General features: G+C 39.0%; 1 protein-coding gene across 1 annotated transcript; it reads right to left on the reverse strand.

The window, feature by feature from the left end:
• Positions 1-477: 477 nt before the first annotated feature.
• Positions 478-8,426, reverse strand: GKN2 (gastrokine 2; the record flags this gene model as incomplete). The annotated part of the gene is made up of 6 exons (XM_084614982.1): positions 478-603; positions 1,460-1,613; positions 2,304-2,414; positions 2,828-2,959; positions 3,749-3,802; positions 8,307-8,426. 6 exons carry the CDS (start codon positions 8,424-8,426, stop codon positions 521-523), a joined length of 654 nt encoding a protein of 217 aa, XP_084471108.1. The 3' UTR covers positions 478-520.
• Between the last annotated feature and the right edge of the window lie 12,341 nt (positions 8,427-20,767).

Raw genomic sequence — 20,767 nt, forward strand, 5'->3', positions numbered from 1 at the left:
CCATCTCTAAAAGTAACGTTTAAATAAAACATCCTAAAAGGAGTTCTGAAGTATTAAAGATGTGGCTGCTAGTTTGGATGACATCTATCTATCTATCTATCCCTAGCCATCACATTTATGGAGTGCTAGTCACTGACGTATCTAGGTGCTGACTTCACTGGGGAGTTTTGTTTGTAAAAAACCCTGCAAGGGTGAGCCCATATTATGTATGTCACATTGCATGCTGAACAGATGAATGGAACAAGGACAGCTTTATTTTGCTTTGGAGGGAAGCATACAAACACAAAAATAAGAGGAGAGGGGATTCATTTAGTTGTGTGCTGCTTGTTTTGCAAAAGAAAACCAAGGCAGGTGGAATGTTTCATTCTTTTATTGGTAGATCATAGTTTGCGAGAGAGGCTGATTATGTGGAACAATGAGATTGATCCCAAATTAATAACGTTGCTCATGGCTTACAAAGAATGAAAGCCGCTGGAAAATAATAAGCCCATTCCAAGCAATGGCACTGCCAGGGTTATGTCTAAACACTGATCTTTCCGCAGATTGAAATGCCCAAAATGCCCAGGATTCCTGCCTTAGCACAGCCACCAGCTCTTATGGCACCTAAACAGGAAACAAGGACACAAAATATATTTTCAATGACAATTCTCCAAAATCAAGCAAAAAAAAAAAAAGAAAAAGTACAGGAACAGGACCTGATTGTCAGTTAGGGAGTTGGATCACACTCTTATGGTGCAACTCAAATGGGGGACATGCAAATGTGGCTTTGAGCCACCTTTCTGTGCTTTTGGTCCTGGGCCAGCCATGTGTCAAACTAGTGCTCTGGCATAAGTTAGACCTACTATAGCCATTAAAATGGCAGGGGATCATTAGAGAACAAAAGAATCTTGGCTCCCTCCCCCTTCCCATGGCCACACCCTCTATGCCAGCAGCAGGGTGTAATGGAGGACCAGCAATAGGGGCTCCAGAAAGTGCTACCTTTGTCTGCTTTGCAAGACAGATCCTGGGCCACCACTCCAGCAAATCCATCTCGCTACTAAATTGTGGAATGCAGAATTGCTTTAGCACAGATGAGCCCAAGCTGTCATTTTATATTCAGCAAGAGAGGGAGGACAGTACAGTGATTAGGGTATTAACCTTGAACTTGGGAGACCTGGTTTAATTCCTGCTCCGCCAGAGACTTCCTGTGTGACCTTGGGCAAATCACTTAAGGGAGGATGCTCAAAAGGAGTTATCCTAACTCATTTTGAGCATTCCGCCCTTAGCCTTTCTCTGCCTTGGTTACCAATCGATAAAATGGGGGATATTAACACTGCTGTAGATCCCAAGGAAATATGCTAAAGATTGTGAGGTGCTCAGGAACTATGGCTTACATCAGAACCAGAGATAGAACTAGGAAAATTAGCTTCTTTAAGACTCAGCGCCTTCTAAAGAATTTGGTTTCAGTCTTGTTACCCACCTTCAACCTTGCGAACCTTGTAAACAGGCACACCTTTGCAGAGTTTCTCAATGGGTTTACCAAAGATGAACCACTCCTTGATTTCACCAAATATAGAATCACTGGGTTCATATTGCACCCACAGGCGTTTTGGGGAAAACATCTTGTTCATCATCTTAAAGGAGAAAATATTAAAATATAGTTAGCAATACATCTTATTCCTTAATCTTCTGTAACATCCTTGTGAGAAAACCCATCCACCTCTAACAAATTTTCTCTAGCCACATACAAAGCATCATCTAAACAAGTAACAGATTGTTAATTACAAAGAAGGAAATAGTCACAAAGTTCACTGAAGAGTAATTGTATACACATAGCAAAAATGAACTGCGTTAATCAAATACTTAATAATGATTAATAATAATATAGAACAGCTACATAGTTTTACACTTTGGCAGCTTTCACTTTGTTTTCCATGTTCACCCTCCTAATCTGTACAGTTATTATAACTATATTAAGTAATTTTGCTATGAATAAGTTACTGTTCACCTGCCAAAAAGAGGCCGAATTCTGAAATTCCCACTCAAGCAAAATCCCTATTGATTTCAGTGAAAGTTTTGCCTGTATAGGAACTTCATGGGTTGGCCCAAGTAAACTGATGGCCAGATGTTCAGTTTTGCAGGCACAATTATCTTTAGTGAGTGCATCACTGTAGTATCAAAGTCTCTGTTTTGTTATCACCAGTCTAATAAGAAAGACTCCTAAGAACAAAGAGTATTCCAGATGGCAGTACCCTTTATTTCCATCACACCATCTCTCTAACATGACTTGCTTGTATATAGTACATAATACTTCAGAGAATTACCTGTTTCTCGTAAGTAAGCCGTCCAATTTCTTTCAGCTCTGGGATATATCCTTTCTCCATTTTCAAGATAAAGCAGGCCCTCCGTGAAAACAGCCTGGTAGCAATGTATCCCTGTGATATAGAAAAGCAGGTTTCTAATTTGAAAATAGTTACTGCCACCCAGTTGTTAATCTTCTCTTTGTATGCTGGGCCAAAATTTTGCTCTGAGCTACAACGGTGTAAATGCAGAGTGAAGTAATGGAGTTACTCTGCAGTCACACCATTGTAACTAGGAACAGAATTTATATCTCCTTGTTTATGTCTATGTACAGTTCTAGGGCAAACTTTATCTTTTCTTCGTTTTGTATTTCTGTTGCATTGCATAGACATATGAAGAAACCAAAGAGATGGATGATTAAAATAGACATTGTTTAAGGATTATTCACAAGGAGGAAGAAGAGGTATCAAGCTAGTTTACTGTGTTTAAAAAGAAAAAAAAACATTGAAATGATTTTAAGCCAAGACAGATTCTTGGTTTCACTTACATGTTTGTAGTCAAAAATGGTATCAGAGGAGCACAACCCAGCATGGATATGGATATCAGCAATATGAAGTTCATTGCTAATAGTCACAGTTTGCTGGACATAGTCACCGTTTGTTCCTGGGAGGCTATAGATCTGAGTACAAAACACAAAATATGCGATAGTCACCTTTTTCACTCATCTGAAAAGTGCAACATAAAATACAGTATTTTACCTGTTATGATTCCAGAGCTAATGAAGTCAAAGAATTAAAATGAGTCTGATTTTTATTTACGCTATGGCCCTTTTGCATCACTTTGGCTGTACAAGGCCCCTTTATGCTACCAGAGTGGTGTAAAGGCGCCTTACTGTAAAGAAGAATCAGGCCTGCTGCATCTTGCTTCACTAAGGGATGATTAAGGAGGGAGATACTATCTATATATGACATGGTGAAATATTAAGAAAGGGGAGACATTTTTTAGAAGGGAGATAACCAGGAACAATGGTTTATAAAGTGAACACAATTATTTAGGCTGTATAAAGCAGCAATAATTTCTTCATGGCAAGATCTATTGGATTGTGACTTATTTTTGCCTAGGAAGTGTTGCGCTTGCAAATATCTATACTGTAGGGAATAATCCTGAACTGATTTAGTGGGATGGAAGGAGGTGACCTCACACGTCTTTTTCTTCTTCGGGGCCTTATCTAACAATCCTTCCTCAGGCAAGTGTCAATGGGAGTTCTTCCTGAGTAATGACAGCAGGATTGGCTCCTTAATTTATAGGATTGTCTGGTTTGGCAAAGATTACCTTTTCCTTTGTGCTCAGCAATAAGCATTTTATTAATTTCCTCAGTGCCTTTTCTTCCTGGTTATCCCATTTCTCCAGGGACCTAATGCATTGCAAATGAATACTAGGCAGTACAAAGCATTGGCAGTCTACTTACTTCATATGAAAAAGCTTGAGTCCAAAAGACTCCCAGCACAGCAATTACTGTAGCCTGAAAAAGAAATAACAGCATTCATATGCAACAGAAACACTAAAAACCACCATGACACATGGACAGAGTCCAGGCCAAAACTCAGAGCTTGCAGAATTAATGAATCAAGGGAAGCTATTTTATTCCCAAGGTTTGAAAAATGATCCACTTTGCACTGCAAGTGGATTATCTGAAAATAATTACATTTTCCAATTGTAAGTTTCTCCTGGTTACGTTTCATTTTGCTTGTATCACTGTGAAACTTTATAAAAACTGCTTAATCTTAAAGGGAACCCAAAAAGGAATTTTAAAAGAATTCTACTTGTGAACTTGTTTACTTTTTTATGGTATTACAGAATCTATCTAGCTATCTGGCTATCTACTTTGTGATTGTTTTGATACTTGTGTTTTTGTCTTAGAAATATTAGGAACCCCAAACCTACTGTTCCCTAGTTTTGTTGGAGGACCTGTTGGTGGGGTCTCAAAGTACATCAGCTCTCACGCCTCAGCCGAAGGGAAGAAGGTATTTAACAAACACTTTCTTCCTCCAGAATGTTAGTCATTGACATTAAATATGCATTAACAAAAACAAGCAAAAACTTTTAGATGGTCTCTAAAAAACTTACAACTAAAAATCCCTGCCCCTTTCCATTGGAACGAGAAGCATATCCAGATTTTGATCTCCCACTGAATTTGGGATATTTATATCTGGTGGGTTGATGATTCCCTAATTGCCCTAATTCTTGTACCTTCCTCTGGATAAATCTGGTGCTGGTCACTGTCTGAGATATGGTACAACTATGACCACAGGTCAGATATCGTACGGTATTTCCTAGATTCCCATATTTGCTTGAGGCCTATTTTACGAGATAAAATATTACAAAATCCAGTCCAAAGTCTAAATTTAAAAAATGCAACTTGCTAAATATTTTCTACCAGACAGTAATATTCATGTGCATTTTGCCATTCCTTGTCTGACTTTGTCTGAGACATTTCTCAAACTTTTGTCTGTGTAAAAAATTTGTAAATTCAGTTTTCTTAATGATTTCATTCAGAAAATAACACAATACTTTTCCTTTTGAGAAGTTACATTTTTCTTGCTATTCAAAAATTACACTGATTGCTTCCAAACATATTTCTTGATTCCTCTAAAAAATTATAACAAAAATTAGCAATGAAACATGCTTAAATTTGGGCTCAATCCTGAATCCCTTGTTAATGAATGATTCCCATTGATTTCAAGGAGATTATTGCAGCACAAAGAATGCAGGACAGTACCTTCTTATTGTACCAGCAAATGAAACATGAAACATAATTTTTCTCAAAACAGTGCTAACTTCACTGAACACTCTTGCTTCTCGTCAAAAAGAATTCACATTTTTATATAAATAGTAGCTTCTTAAAATAATTACAACTACAATAAAGGACAAATATACTCACAACTGTGTTCATTTTTCTTTTGGATAAGAACAAGAAGTTGTGGATGAAATGGAAAAAAATTGCAGAGACCTGTAACTTTTATATCTTGCCATAGGTGTGGGAAACACTGGACAGAAATATGCATTGTGACTTCAGTGATTCCATATCTACATGCCACACCATGGTAAACTGCTTTATCTGAATTTTGGGCCTGATATGTTGTAAGCACTTTAGTCCACCCTGAAAAGATTAAAATTGCTCACTTCGCAAATATCTATTATGTACTAATGAACTCTCTAGCGTATACAAATGCGAGTTTTAATTTTTAATACACAGACATAATTTCAATTTGTCTTTATTAGCAGAAATGGATATAAGGAAAGACTCTACTGTTCTTTCGTACTCTTTACATTTTACTTTCTATATCTCCATCCCCAAACACCCACATAGCTTTAAGATGAACCTGGACAGAAATATCCATATCCTGGCAACCCACAAGTACTGGCTAAATACCAATGAATAGATCAACTTTCTAGGTCAAAGTCAAAGTTCTCCCAAGTCAATGTCTCAATAGGCTCGCACAGTTAATGCATATCAGTTTCATAGCCAACAGAACACCAGGGCCTTATGGGGTCAGCATCACAGGTGACCACCTTTGACTGCCCTAACCTGATAGATCAGGTACCCATTTTACAGCTGGGTAAACTGGAAGTGGCCTTTTAGTGTGAGATTTATTGAGCCCAAACCCCATACCCTGCAGGATTTTAGTTGAACACCTGAACCACTCAGCTACTGCACCTCACAGTTTTTGGCTACTGCCTCCAAAATAGCCCATTAAATAACTACTGGAATTAAAACGACTGATTATTATGTCTTTGAATGCATAAATTGGGTAAGTCTTAGTCTCCCTGATATAAAGATTATGGGGAAACTAGCACAGAGAGGGTGTATGAATTGTGTGAATTGTCACAAAATGGATCATTGGAAAAGTGGGGGATAGAATCTAGGTCTCCTGGTTCCCAGTTACAACTGTTCTTTATTTCAGCTAGACTTCACTAGACTTCACCAATACAGTGTGGTCGTATTGTGAAAAATTACTCTATAAAAATGGGTAAGTTCCATCTATGTTCCATCTAGGATATAGATATTCAGGCCTGTCTGTAAAGGCCTGTACTCTAAGAATTTAGATGTATTCTTATCACTTGGCTAGTTCTAGAGATATAAAAGAAAGAATCAAAATCACTGTCTGCAGGTGTAAGGGCCTTCTCTTACTGTGACAGTCTGAGGCCCTGTGCTTAGGCTAAGGCCTTTGGCTAAGCAACAGAGGCAGCCATAAGCTGGGAAGCGACTGGTCACCTCCTCACATTCCAAACTAGTCACATTGAAAGAAGGTGCTACTGGGCTGTTAGGAATACAATCCTGTCCTGATAATGCCTATCTCCTCCAGAGAAAGGGATTGCCTAGAAAATGTAAAAGGAAACTTAGTTTGATAGCATCCTGTCTGGCAAGAACTCACTTATCAATAGCTGGGATGTGAAATCATCACTTCTGTATTGTTTTGTGATTATAGTTCCCACTTTGCTATTGTTTGTCTGTATAATCTCTGTCTGGTTCTGTGATTGTTCCTGTCTGCTGTATAATTAATTTTGCTGGGGGTAAACTAATTAAGGTGGTGGGATATAATTGGTTACATAATCATGTTACAATATGTTAGGATTGGTTAGTTAAATTTCAGGAAAATGATTGGTTAAGGTATAGCTAAGCCGAACTCAAGTTTTACTATATAGTCTGCAGTCAATCAGGAAGAGAGTGGGGGTGGGGGTGGGGGTGGGGATGGGGGCAGGATGGGAACAGGGAATGGGGGCGGGGGGTAAGGAAATTGCAATCATGTTTTGCTAAAGGGGGAAATGGGAACAGGGAATGGGAGTGGGGAAATTGGAATCATGTTTGGCTAAGGGCAGGAATGGGAACAGGGACACAGGTGTAAGGCTCTGTGGTGTCAGAGCTGGGAAGGGGGACACTGAGGAAGGAAACTGGAATCATGCTTGCTGGAAGTTCACCCCAATAAACATCGAATTGTTTGCACCTTTGGACTTTGGGTATTGTTGCTTTCTGTTCATGCGAGAAGGACCAGGGAAGTAAGTGGGTGAAGGAATAAGCCACCTAACATCTGTTCTCTTAATGATTCCATATCAGCTCGCATCGGTGAAAATAGCATCATTACCTTTTCTTTGTCTTCAGGCACTAGCAGGGGCAGACAACTCCCTAAGTAAACACACAGACCCACCATTGCCAATAATATATCAATTCAAAGGGAGTAGCCCTGTGTGTTTGTGGGTGCGTGTGGGAGAAGGAAAGGGCGAGACTTTTGGACATTGCTGGTTTCATGGAGATGCATGAGGGAGAGAGAGAAAAGAAGGTAGTTTCCCCACTTATTTCAGAAATAAATTTGACCAACTAATTATATGTGTTTTAACAGAGTTCATTTTAAGTCCAGCAGGTTTATTCTTTACCCAGAACTGGGTTATGCTACAAGGGGCTAGTCCAATTCCCACCAAAGTCAATGGAAAAATGCCAGGGGTTCCACTGGATCTAATCCAGTTTCCACTGGAATCTTCATATAACTTCAGTGGGCATTGGATCAGGTCCTTCACAAAGGACACATTCTGTATCTCAAAAATAATAGTCTGCAATTTTGGTCTAGTGTCTAAAACTATATTCAAAGAAAGAGTTTAAATCCCATGAAATTTTCCTTCCTAAATATTGTATTTCCTAGTTCTTTACAGTAATCCATTATATTTTATTTATATATATTTTATGTATCACCTTTTTTTACTTTCAGCATTCTTTCTTTCTTTGCAGTCTCAGCAGATAGATCAAGGACTGAATGACCAACCGAGACTGGACTACAGTATCATTTCAGCAGTGACACCTGTCCAGCAGGATTGAGGCAGAGAAGTGTGAAAGTAGTTTGCAATGATACTAGATAAGTAGAGGACAAAAAAGAACTAGATAAGATCATGGCGGATACATCCATTATTGGCCATTAGCCAAGATGGTCAGGGATGCAAACCCAGGCTCTGGGTGTTCCTAAGCCTCTGACTACCAGAAGCCGGGACTGGACAACAGCGGATTGATCACTCAATAAATTGCTCTGTTCTGTTAGCTCCTTCTGAAGCCGCTGGCGCTGGCCATTATCAGAAGTCAGGACACTGGGACGGACCATTGATCTGACCCAGTCTGGCCGTTCTTATGTTCTCTATCTTCAGTTTTTTCAGTTTGCCAACTGTGATTATTCTCTTTCCACAATGTATGAAATTCGCCATTGATTACACTTCAGTTAAGATTTTAAAACCCTGACTGGGACTTTTAAATGATGTTTGAAAGCCATAAAGCCAGGTAAGGGACATCTCAGAAGCCACTCCAAAGTGATCAATGGACCAGCTGAACTATCAAAACAACTGAAGTCAAGTTTCACTTGAGTGAAAAAGCCATTGTCTCATTGAAAAAAAAATATAATCCCATTTTGTCACCTGATATAGCAGTATGGAGCATGGGCACTGATGTTGCAGTCTTTCACAGTGGATTATGCTTATCCTTCGCCCCTTGTATGTTATTCATTTTGAAGGTTTCGTTTTCTCTGTTAATGCAGTGCAATGAAATTAAATGATACTTTAAAAAACCACTGTACTGTATGCTTACATTTTCTGATCTGTATATTATTTGCAATCTCTCTCTCCCTCATGCATATACGTTTTGCTAAAACTAAACTGCAAATCTGGAACAAATTTCTGCAACCTTAGTCATGTGATAAAGAGACAAAAGGGTTCTGTGCAAATCCATCTCTTCAAAAAAGGTTGCAATGGTAAGAGGAAAGGTACATACTTAGTCTTACTTCACACTGCTTTCCAATAATAATTAACTATATGGATTTGTCACAAATCCATAGCTATAGACAATACGTCAGGTGTCTGTGATCAGATACCAAACTGATGAGCATGGAATAGATGTTGCCCTTAAATCAAAAGCTGCCCTTGTCATCTGTTGTCTAATGGTGCCTCGATATAAGGTGATGGGCACATAAAAAATATGCATGACAGGCAGTGGCCAGCTAAACCATGCAAACACAGAACACTGATGATAGAACTCAGGCACCAGAAGCACATTGGCCTTCTACCACTTGAACTAAAAGTTTAAATGACAGTTTAAATTAGCAGTAGTAATTTTCATATTTTAATTTCTATGTATGAGCCATCAGCAGGGGGCAACACAAACTGTTTCACCCAAGTATATCTCTGATGTTCTTATAGCTGAGCACAGTGGTATGCAGAATAGTAGTCAATGAGGGAGAATTATAACCACTGAAGACTGACCTCTGCCATGTGACCAGGGTGTATCCTTTTGATCCCTGTCACATGACTTGGGATCAGAAAATAAAAATTAATTTCTAATTAATTGATTTGTGTCACAATCTTACCCCAAGAACCAGTGGGGAACTCATCCATGTCACTGTCACAGCATCACTTTTCAAACTACCTCTGCACTTTAATTCAAAGGTTAGTATGGGTGTCCTTCTAGGCAGGAATAGCATGACTGCTTGGGGGAATATATTCTCTTTTCAGTGTATGTACATACCTCTCAGCAGCTGCATAGAAACACACATGTCTTCACTGAGTGGAGGCTATGCTATAATCCTCTGAGTGAATAGGTGAATATTTGACCTGTAAACTAAAGCTAGGTAACCAACTAGACAGTAAGGGGCCATAAACTGTTCAATTTCATGAGCCCAGCTTTCACTAATGTCAACTCTCATGCAGAATGAGGTTTTATACAAACTGATCACTGCAGGTCTGAGTATCCCTCCATGAACCTGATCTTTCGGCTGAATATTCACATGTCCCAAAGCTGGCTTCTTGCCTTGGCTGCTTTTGGTCTAAGTCAGGGGGTTGCAAGCTTTTCTCTTCCACATCCCCCAGATGAGCCACTTTTTCTCAGCTGGTTCACTCAAGTTCAGACTGGTGACATCTGCACAGAGAATACGGGAGGAAGGAAGGGAGCTGGATTCAGGTGCTGGGATGAAAGAAAATGCACTGTAAGTGCTTGTAATTTCTTGCTGCGAGGAATTGTCAGTCTTTGTTATTTTCATAGGTCCAAGTCTGCCCTTATTTACACCAGTGCAATACTATTAAATAGTTTTAATAGTTACTCTTGAGTTACACTGGTATAACCAAAAGGAGAATCTGGCCCATTGTTTTAGCTCCAGCATCCACTGTAGATAACTTAAACAAAGGGGTCTTGAAAATACAACCAAGGGAAAATTTGTGCAATTTCAGTTCAAGACTGATTTCCAGTCATCCAGCAAATTTCAATGTATAAGGCTAACACCACATAGGAAATCAAGTCGTACAAATTAAGATGGAAAAAAATATTGATACGAAAAACTCCCCTGTTGAATCATGATGTCTTCAGGTGGTTTTGATAAATATTTGTTCCACCCAGAAGAGATAAGCTGACATGGGGGAAAAAGTGCCTATCACTACCTCAAAAACCAACAAACTGTACCATGCCAGCCTTTGCATTCTTTCGTTTTTGCCTAAGCAGGACTTTATGTAAGGGCTGGAAAACAGGCTGTTTCTGGATTCCTGAACTGGCCAGGCCTGAATGAAAATTGCTACTACGGCCATGTGGTGAACAGAAGATCCCTTTTGTAAAGGATTTCTATATTTGGTTTCATTCCAAACCAGAAAAAAAAAAAAAAAGAGAAGATTTCAAAATTCTCTGTGAAGGAAAATTCCAAATCAGTTTTCACTTCAGGCCATTCAAAATGTTTCATTTTGACAGAACTGAAATGTTTTGTTTTGATTTCAAGTTTTTACAATGTTATGTTATATATATTGCATTTTAATATATTATACAAATAGTAAAGTAATTCTAAATGAAAAGTCATTTCAAAATGAAAAATTGAAATGTTTCATTCCCATAATGTTGAAATGGGATGTTTCAACATTGTTGGAGCTTATTTTAATTTTTTTAAAATTAAATTTGGCAAAATGGACCCAATTTCACAAAGCATTTTGATTTTGACTGAACCACACGTTTCAACGGAATATGGTTTCATCAGAGTTTTCCAAGTTAGCGCTAGTTGCTTCATTTTGATCACATAATACATAACCATATTGGTAATATCTTGATATTGGATCATGATGTGATAACATTTGCCTACAAGAGCCTTTGTCCTGGGGTTTCATTCCCCAAGAGCAGGGGCAGGTTCAGGTTCAGGGTTCTACAAATCGTGTAGTTAGAAAACAAATTACTTGGGTTAGTCCAGCCCTAATTTCACTATTTCTAGTTCTGATCCTGCATGAAAGGATGTGGAAAGATGCATGAAAAAGCAGATATATATGTATAAAATAAAGGCTGTCTTTGGGCCTCAGAAATAGAATCTAATTAACTTTTGGTTAAAGTTGCTTCTTAACAATATGAGTTTCCCTGTTGTCAGATAACCTTTAAGAGTCTGTATATAGACAGAAAATGTTCTGAGCAAAAGCTTTAAAGATAATATTACAGGAAACAATCTGGCACTGGCCAAGGAATGGGATCTTGTACAGTTGGATCTTTTCCTTCTCTGATTTCTACCATTCTAATTAGTTTCCATAATTTTTTCTTACAATCAATAACTCCAGCCGTACAAGTTTGCCAAACAGACTATATAAACAGTGAAAAGCTGATGGGGGATTTGTAGATTCAGACTTCCAAGTGTGACACACTATCTGTGATGGCCAAAATGGCTTTGGTTATTGGACTCTTGGACTAAGGAACTTTCCAAGTTGTTGCTAATGATACCACAGAGAGTAGCTAAATGGCATTACGTAGTTCACTTTCCTTGATCCCTTTCTCATGACCACTACCCAATTTATTAATGGTCCAGAAAAAAAGAGAGGATTTGATTACATGAACAATGTACTGTTCTGTGTGTTTTGGATTCCATTGATGGCACACATATGCTGCTCCATTTGCCATCTGCAACTCAGATAGATTAGAAGAACTGTAGATCATTCAACTCAGCAGTCTATTGGCCTGAGTGGTCTCTATTTTATACCTTGTGCTAAATGTAGAATTTTACACCTCCTCTGTCTTCACTTAGCACAAGTGTAAATGACAACTCAGGATGCAAGACAACAGATAATGTTGCACTATCCCTTTACATGGTCATAATGGTTCAAAGTAGCCTTAGTGTAAATGAGAATCAGGCCTGATGCTTCTAAATACAATTGGCTGCTTTAAATTGTCATAACTGCATTAAGGTTAAGGAAGCAAAAAGATTTGCACCACGGGAAGATCTGACCCAGTTGCTTGAATTCTTAGTTTCACAAAGGCCTCTTGATATCACTCTGGCAATGTAAAGTGGGTGTGAAGTAGAGCTGGTTGGAAAATGATATTTTTTTAAAAAGAAAAGGAGTACTTGTGGCACCTTAGAGACTAACCAATTTATTAGAGCATAAGCTTTCGTGAGCTACAGCTCACTTCATCAGATGCATATCGTGGAAACTGCTGCAGACTTTATATATACACAGAGAATATGAACCAATACCTCCTCGCACCCCACTGTCCTGCTGGTAAAAGCTTATCTAAAGTGATCATCAGGTGGGCCATTTCCAGCACAAATCCAGGTTTTCTCACCCTCCACCCCCCCACACAAATTCACTCTCCTGCTGGTGATAGCCCATCCAAGTGACAACTCTTTACACAATGTGCATGACAATCAAGTTGGGCTATTTCCTGCACAAATCCAGGTTTTCTCACATCCCCCCCACCCCCATACACACACAAACTCACTCTCCTGCTGGTAATAGCTCATCCAGACTGACCACTCTTACCAGCAGGAGAGTGAGTTTGTGTGTGTATGGGGGTGGGGGGATGTGAGAAAACCTGGATTTGTGCAGGAAATAGCCCAACTTGATTGTCATGCACATTGTGTAAAGAGTTGTCACTTGGATGGGCTATCACCAGCAGGAGAGTGAATTTGTGTGGGGGGGTGGAGGGTGAGAAAACCTGGATTTGTGCTGGAAATGGCCCACCTGATGATCACTTTAGATAAGCTTTTACCAGCAGGACAGTGGGGTGCGAGGAGGTATTGGTTCATATTCTCTGTGTATATATAAAGTCTGCAGCAGTTTCCACGATATGCATCTGATGAAGTGAGCTGTAGCTCACGAAAGCTTATGCTCTAATAAATTGGTTAGTCTCTAAGGTGCCACAAGTACTCCTTTTCTTTTTGCGAATACAGACTAACACGGCTGTTACTCTGAAACCGATAATTTTTTAGAGAGTGTTTTAGTGAAAAATTTATCTTTAATTTCAACTATTCCTAGAGCATCTCATAATTTTGTGGGGTCTGACTAATTTTTGAATGCTTGAGGCTGGCAATCTGGTATACTTTATCAATATTGTGAATTATGGATATAAGATATCTGGGGTGAGGCCTTTGACATACGGGCAAAATTTGTCACTGGGAATCTTGTTTGACTTTCTGGATTAATCATCTAGGTTTAATTAAGCATTGTTAAAGGAAATGTACCGTGTGTAACTTCTGCATAACAGAAAGTTATGATAAAATATATTGAATTTAACATTACAAATGGTCTCTTATCTGCTACATGAGATTGACACTATCAGTTTGGTGCCAAATTGCTTGTTAGAGCAATTACATAAGGAAACAGTGTGCAATGTCATAAATAAATGGATACATGCCAATAAAATAAGTTTATTTCAGTATTTAACCTTCCCGTATCTAACTTTGGAAACTGGTGTATAAAAAATTGAAGGGTTTGTTTCATTTAGCCCAGCAGATCTTGAATCTCCTCTGCCATCAAAATGAGGTTCACTTTGAGTACATTTACTACTTTCTTCTTATACAACAGGAATGTTGCACAGGGTTGGGGTGTGACCATACACACGCAGAACTACTGCTAATTTCATTAAAAGTTTTAGAAATTTTACTTTCAGCAGAGATTTCACTCCATAAGGAAATGAACCCATCTATGCATTAATCTCTAGAATTTTAATGGAAATAGGAGAGAATTTTTAACCCAGACTTAAATGCATGTTTTATTGTCTACAGAGTAGCCAATCCTCATTTACAATACCTAAGTGTAAATCAGAAGTGATTCCATGAAATTCGAGGGGGTTACAACACTGGTGTATGATCACAGAAGTGAGGGGAGAATCTGACCCATAGAATCATGAAATGTAAGAATCTGGATATATGACTGGAAAGCAAAACTGTATTTAAATTCATCCTAGTTTGTTGAGGAATTAATTCTAAGAAGTTATTGAGCCAGGTTCAGCCCTTACTCGTGAGAAATTCTTACGGAAGTCAGTGGGAGTCAACATCTGAGGAAAAACTTCAAAATTTGTCTCTAAGACAATAATTATGTCTTGAAATGACATAATGTAAAAATTATTAAATCTTACAACAATATATATTGGCTCTGACTTTGACTAAATAATTCAGGGAAGTTTGAATAATATTTAGCCTCTGAATCATTGTAATAATTATGCGTGCATTTAGAACAGAATAACGAAAGCATTTAGCAATATTGTTTTCTGCACTAAATAAGACTGTGTCAGCCCTTCCATTATTTATTTCTGTATTCAGGGGTATATAACTCAATTGTTAACATTTTCTTCGGACTGAAACAAAGAAGTGCTACTAATATACTAGTTTCAGGGTTTGTTTATGTTGTGTCTGTCTCAACTTGAAAATCAATCTCTGATGTGAACTCCTAAATTATGTCCTCTATAAATATGCAATCACTTCCAGCAAAGCATAGTCAGTCTGAATTTTGGTTCAGTTTGACTATTCAATATGGGGAAGGAATTAAGGAGAATTCCCTTGCCCTCTGTGATCCACACGGGGAAGGGGTTAAGGAGACATAAAAGCTCACCAGAAATGCACTTGGAGAAGCACAGAGATGCTACCAAGATCCCTCGGGGCATGCATCACCCTAAAGGGAGTGGAGAGGGGTGGTTATGTATCTCTGCACTGTTCTCAGCACATGGCCTAACTCTTTATGAATACACATATAATGTAATGTTATTGCTCTGGTCAATATTCAAAATAAAAACATTAGGAGAAAAATCAACTCTCTTTTAAGGAATGAAATATTCCATCCAAAGGGTTCACCTCCTATCCAAGAGTTTTTCAGCTTGTCTACCACATCCTGGACATTCCACTATTTTAAATATACTTTTTTTGTAGGTTTTTAATACTCTCACAGTTCAGGGCAACTGCACATATATTCCCTTTCCATGGTCCAGCAAGGACAACCACTCTTTGCTCTCAGCTGGTCAGCTGTCACCTCCCTTGGGCAGAGACCTACATCTCTCTCCCTCCTGACCAGAGTTTTTCCAGGCTGCACAGTTCCCTGTTTACACTGTGATATTCGCAGCAAGTCAAACTATTCAAAAAGGCCAGTGTCTATGCTTTGCTTTCTCTTTGAAGGCTATGAATGGCTCTGATTGCCTGCACTAACAAGTCAACACACAGCAAGTATATTTATTCTTAACGTGAAAGTGTTATCGAGAAAACATATTAAAAACAATGAAATAACCTACATGCCTGTTAACAAGTTTACCAGAGCTCACCCCCCAACTCCATCAAAGGCTCTGACAGGAGTCAGTCCTTCAAACCCCACCTTCTTCTGTGGTTACAAATTCATAGCAGCCTTAGCTTAGAACCAGAACAACCATGAATACTTCAGTTTTTCCTTTAGACAGCTTGGCCCTTTGATCTTGGCCTCAGGTGATCAGCAGACAAAGGCTCAGGGTGGAGCTTCAAAAGGCTGGGTTTTTGCATAACTGAGGGTGGGGAATTTGCATTCACCTCCAGCTAGATATTTATAAGGAAATACCCTTCACATCTGCTGTCCCAAAAGACCCTTCTTGTTTGCCATATTGTTCAATATAGTCCTTTGACTATCCAGGCCCACAATAATACATAACCTTTCCATTTGATACAATGGACTCCAAATATACTTGAACTTAATTCAGCAAGGTTTTTCAAGGATATTGCTGGAAATTGCCAAATCTGTCACAAATACTATGAGCCAAATGTTGCTCTTCTCACATAGGCAAAGCATCCTGCCCAGGCTAATAGGAATTTGCATCAGAAACGGTAACAGATTTACCCATACGATTATTTCAGCATGTTTGAATAATCTTCCAATAGATTACAGGTTAGGATCCAGTCCAGCAAAGCACTTAAGTATGTGCTTAAATTTAAGCATATGCCTAAGCCTATTCTTAGACAACAAAGAACTTTTAGAACATGTTTTATCAAGGCAAGCACTTACATTGTTATGCTTCCAATGTTAATTTCAGATTGTGATTGCTGCTCTGCTCAGAGTCTTCCTAGCTCCAATTTTTGCTAATGATGTAAGTATAATGATCAACTCTTATCAAAATGTTTCTTTTGGGCTGTATGAGTTTTCATATCTGAAAAATAAATTTCTGAAAAGGAATCTAAGATTTCCTTAGTGCATTAAACTGACATAGCACAAGATTGTGCTTGCGTGCTAAAGAAAATATTTAGTTTGTTTACTTACTGAGGGGGAAAACTCAATTATTGGCAGTTTAGGAAACATCAAATTATATTTTGATACTAGTATAAATATTATGAAATCATTGTGTGGCGTGGTGGGATAATGATAGCATTGAGGATTTGATCACAGAAACACAGTACAATGATATCAACTAATGTCTGTTTGCAGATTAATAAAGGTGAGAGCTGGATGGGAAATGCATTTTGTTTTTCATGAAATCTGTTAGATTGCTATTGTAGGCAAGCTTATCGTATCATCCCCTCCATAAATTTATCAAGATCACTCTTGAAATGAGTTAGGTTTTTTGTCCCCACTACTAGTCTTGGAAGACCGTTTCAGAACTTCACTCCTCTGATGGTTAGAAACCTTTTTCTAATTTCAAGCCTAAAATTGTTGATGGCCAACTTATTTCTATTTGTTCTTGTGTCAACATTGGCTCTTAACTTAAATGACTCCTCTCCCTTCCTGGTATTTATCCCCCTAATATATTTATAGTATAATCATATTCCCCTCAGCCTTTGTTTGGTTAGACTAAACAAGCCAAGATCCATAAGTCTCCGCTTGTAAGGTAGGTTCTCCATTCCTCTGATCATGCTTGTAGCCCTTCTCTGCACCTGTTCCAGTTTGAATTAATCTTTCTTAAACATGGGAGACCAAAACTACACACAGTACTCCAGATGAGGTCTCACCAGTGACTTGTATAATGGTAATTCCTTATCTCTACTGGAAATACCTCACCTGATGCAGCCCAGGATTGCATTGGCCTTTTTCACAGCTACGTTACATTGGTAGTTCAGTCACCCTGTGATTGATCATACACCCAGGTCTTTCTTTTCCTCTGTTACTTCCAACTGATGTGTCCCCAGCTTATAGCAAACATTTTTGTAGTTAATCCCTAAATGCATGACTTTGCACTTTGCTCTATTAAATTTCATCCCATTTCTATTACTCCAATTTTCAAGGTCACCCAAATCTTCTTGCATGATATTCTGGTCCTCCTCCATATTGGCAATACCTCCCAGCTTTGTGTCATCTGCACATTTTATTAGCACACTCCCGCTTTTTATGCCAATGTCATTCATTAAAATATTAAATAAGATTGATCCCAAGACTGATCCTTGAGGAACTCCACTAGTAACCTCCCTCCTGCCTGACAGTTCACCTTTCAGCATGACCTACTGTAGTCTCCGCTTTAACCAGTTTCTTACCCACCATTTGATTCTTCTTTTAATCCCCATCTTCTCCAATTTAACTAATAATTTCCCACGTGGAACTGTATCAATCAAATGCTATACTGAAGTCCAAGCAGATTAGATCTACTGCATTTCCTTAACTAGAAAATTGGGTATCTTCTCAAAGAAAGAGATAAGGTTGGTCTAGTATGATCTACCTTTTCCAATACCATGCTGTATTTTATCCCAATTACCATTTAACTCTATGTCCTTAACTGCTTTCTCTTTCAAAATTTGTCCTCACACCTGGCATACAATTGAAGACAAACTAATGGGCCTGTAGTTTCCCAGATCACTTTTCCCCTCCCCATTCATACTGTATTTGCAATTCTGCAATCATAGGGTATGACCCCTGTGTTTACAAATTAGCTCTGAGTTACTACAGATAATTCTTTCCCAAGTATTTGACTGGTGGGTCTTGCTCATATGCTCAGGGTCTAACTGATTGCTATATCTGGGGTTGTGGAGGAATTTTTCTTCAGGTCAGATTGGCAGAGACCCTGGCCGGGGAGGGAGGTGCCTTCCTCTGCAACATGAGGCATGGGTCACTTGCTGGTTTGAACTAGAGTAAATGGTAAATTCTTTGTAACTTGAAGTCTTTAAATCAAGATTTGAGGACTTCAGTAACTAGAGGTTATGGGTCTATTACTGGAGTGGGTGGGTGAGGTTCTGTTGCTTGTGATCTGCAGGAGGTCAGACTAGAGGATCATGATGGCCCCTTCTGGCCTTACAGTCTGTGAGTCCATGAGTCTAAGAACCTTTATGCTTTGGCTCAGATAGTTTTAGAAGCATCCCAGCCACTTCCCAAAGTCTCTCTGTTATAGCCCTTTAATGTGATTTTAAGGCCAATGATTTTCCATAGCATTGGTTATGGAAATGGATTTATAGAACTGAGCTTTAGAAATCTAAACACATAAATGCTTGTCTTCAAAAAAAACCCACAAAAACAGAATGTGAATGAAAACAATCAGGGAAACAATGGCAGAAACTCCCACCAGACTGTGAGCATCAACAACGATAAGCACGTGGCCAACATTGACTCAAACAACGGCTGGAACTCATGGAACTCCGTCTGGGACTACGGCAATGTAAGTGGCAAACATGCATTTTTGGAGACTCCTTGAGCCAATAGCTCTGTGCATTCTGCTCCAGTGGATTGGGGCATCAGTCACTAGTAAGTAACTGCACTGAAAACAATGGAGTTACGCCGTGTAAATAAGACTCCAATGAGCCTGATTTGTTTCTCACCACCTGTGTTACACTGATGTCATAGGAACTATTTTTGATTTATGCCTGTATAAGGGAGAGAAGAAACAGGCTTGAAAAAAGAATTATTTTAGTTTACATTAAAATTCAAAACTGGTAGAGTAGTTCTCACTGAAGCCAAGGAAAGTATGAGCAAGACCAGTTAGGTGCAAACTTTCAAACATACACTTCTCTTGCAATCTAAATCTGAATCCAGATCTTCCATGGCAAAAGAATCAAGCATATGAGGAAAAGATTTTCAAAAGTGCCTGGGAGTGCCAATGGAACTTTCACTCCTAAATCCTTCTGGGGCTCTGAAAATGTCCTGGGTAACCTTTTTACTACTTCTGGTGCACTATGTGCTGCATCAGCATTATCAATTGAGCACCCATTCACATGCCTGAAACAGCAGAGCGGACCAATCACATAGCAGCACTGAAATGCTCATTTGCTTCATCCATGATAAAAATGCCCCCGTCATCATGATACTATCCCTTAACAAATAAAATTCAGAAACACCATTTGCTTGCACTATAGCAAGTCTCTACACTACACATTTCTCAATACTACTTCGTCTATTTTTTGAGCCCCAAGTTCCATTGCTTATTTCATTTGTGACCAAAGAGTGGAGCTGCTTTGAAACAAAATGCCACTCTCTCTGTAATTTTATTTTGCAGGGTTTCATTTCAACCAGGATACTTTCAAAGAAAGCCTGCATCATTGCTAAAATTAACGAAAAAGTTATGCCTGATGTTGTAGAGCTTCCCCAGCTGATTAAAGAAAAGATGGTAAGAAGGAGGGGAAAGGTGGGGATGATTGGTGGGGGGTGGGACTAGGGAGTTTGCTTGTGAAAATGCATCATCTTAAAATGGTAGAAAAAGGCAAAGGCTGCTGTAGCAAAAGGCACGTTTCTCGCCATGCATGGTTTACTTCAAGCCTTTATTATGGAGCCTTATAGCCTCATTCTTTGTTGCCTTGCACCTTCTGCCGTCATTTACAACAGAACAAAGCGGGTGTAAAATGCTACTAAACGAATCTGGTAGTGTTTTATACTCATTTTGCACCTCTTAGCAGTCCACTGGTGAAAGTAACTGCCCAGGGTGTGGGTTAATGGTGAACTGGACCCCTAGTTTGCATTAGTAGTGATGAAAGAAAAAGGTTTTTAGATGGCAGTGGAAATATTGGCAGCATTTCACTGTTCCAGTGACTCTTTCCAGGGCACTTTTGGGGTCTTCAGCCCTTAGCCCTTCTTAGTTTCTCCACTTGTGCCCTACGGGAGAGCTGAGCAATTGAGTGACTCTCAGCTTGCTCCTGAAATGTTAGGCTGTACCCACATTGTCACAAGCTGTGCACTCTTAGGAATTTCACAAAGAGGATCATGATTTTATTAAATGCTGTTATTCTGGGTTTGCTTACTGAATATTTAGAAGGCCGGCTCTCGAGGGCCTCCCCCAGTGGAACTGCGATTCACCGTCTCAGAAACCAGA

This window comes from Lepidochelys olivacea (genome assembly GCF_965140295.1).
Source record: "Lepidochelys olivacea isolate rLepOli2 genome assembly, chromosome: 26".
Taxonomy (NCBI): domain Eukaryota; kingdom Metazoa; phylum Chordata; order Testudines; family Cheloniidae; genus Lepidochelys; species Lepidochelys olivacea.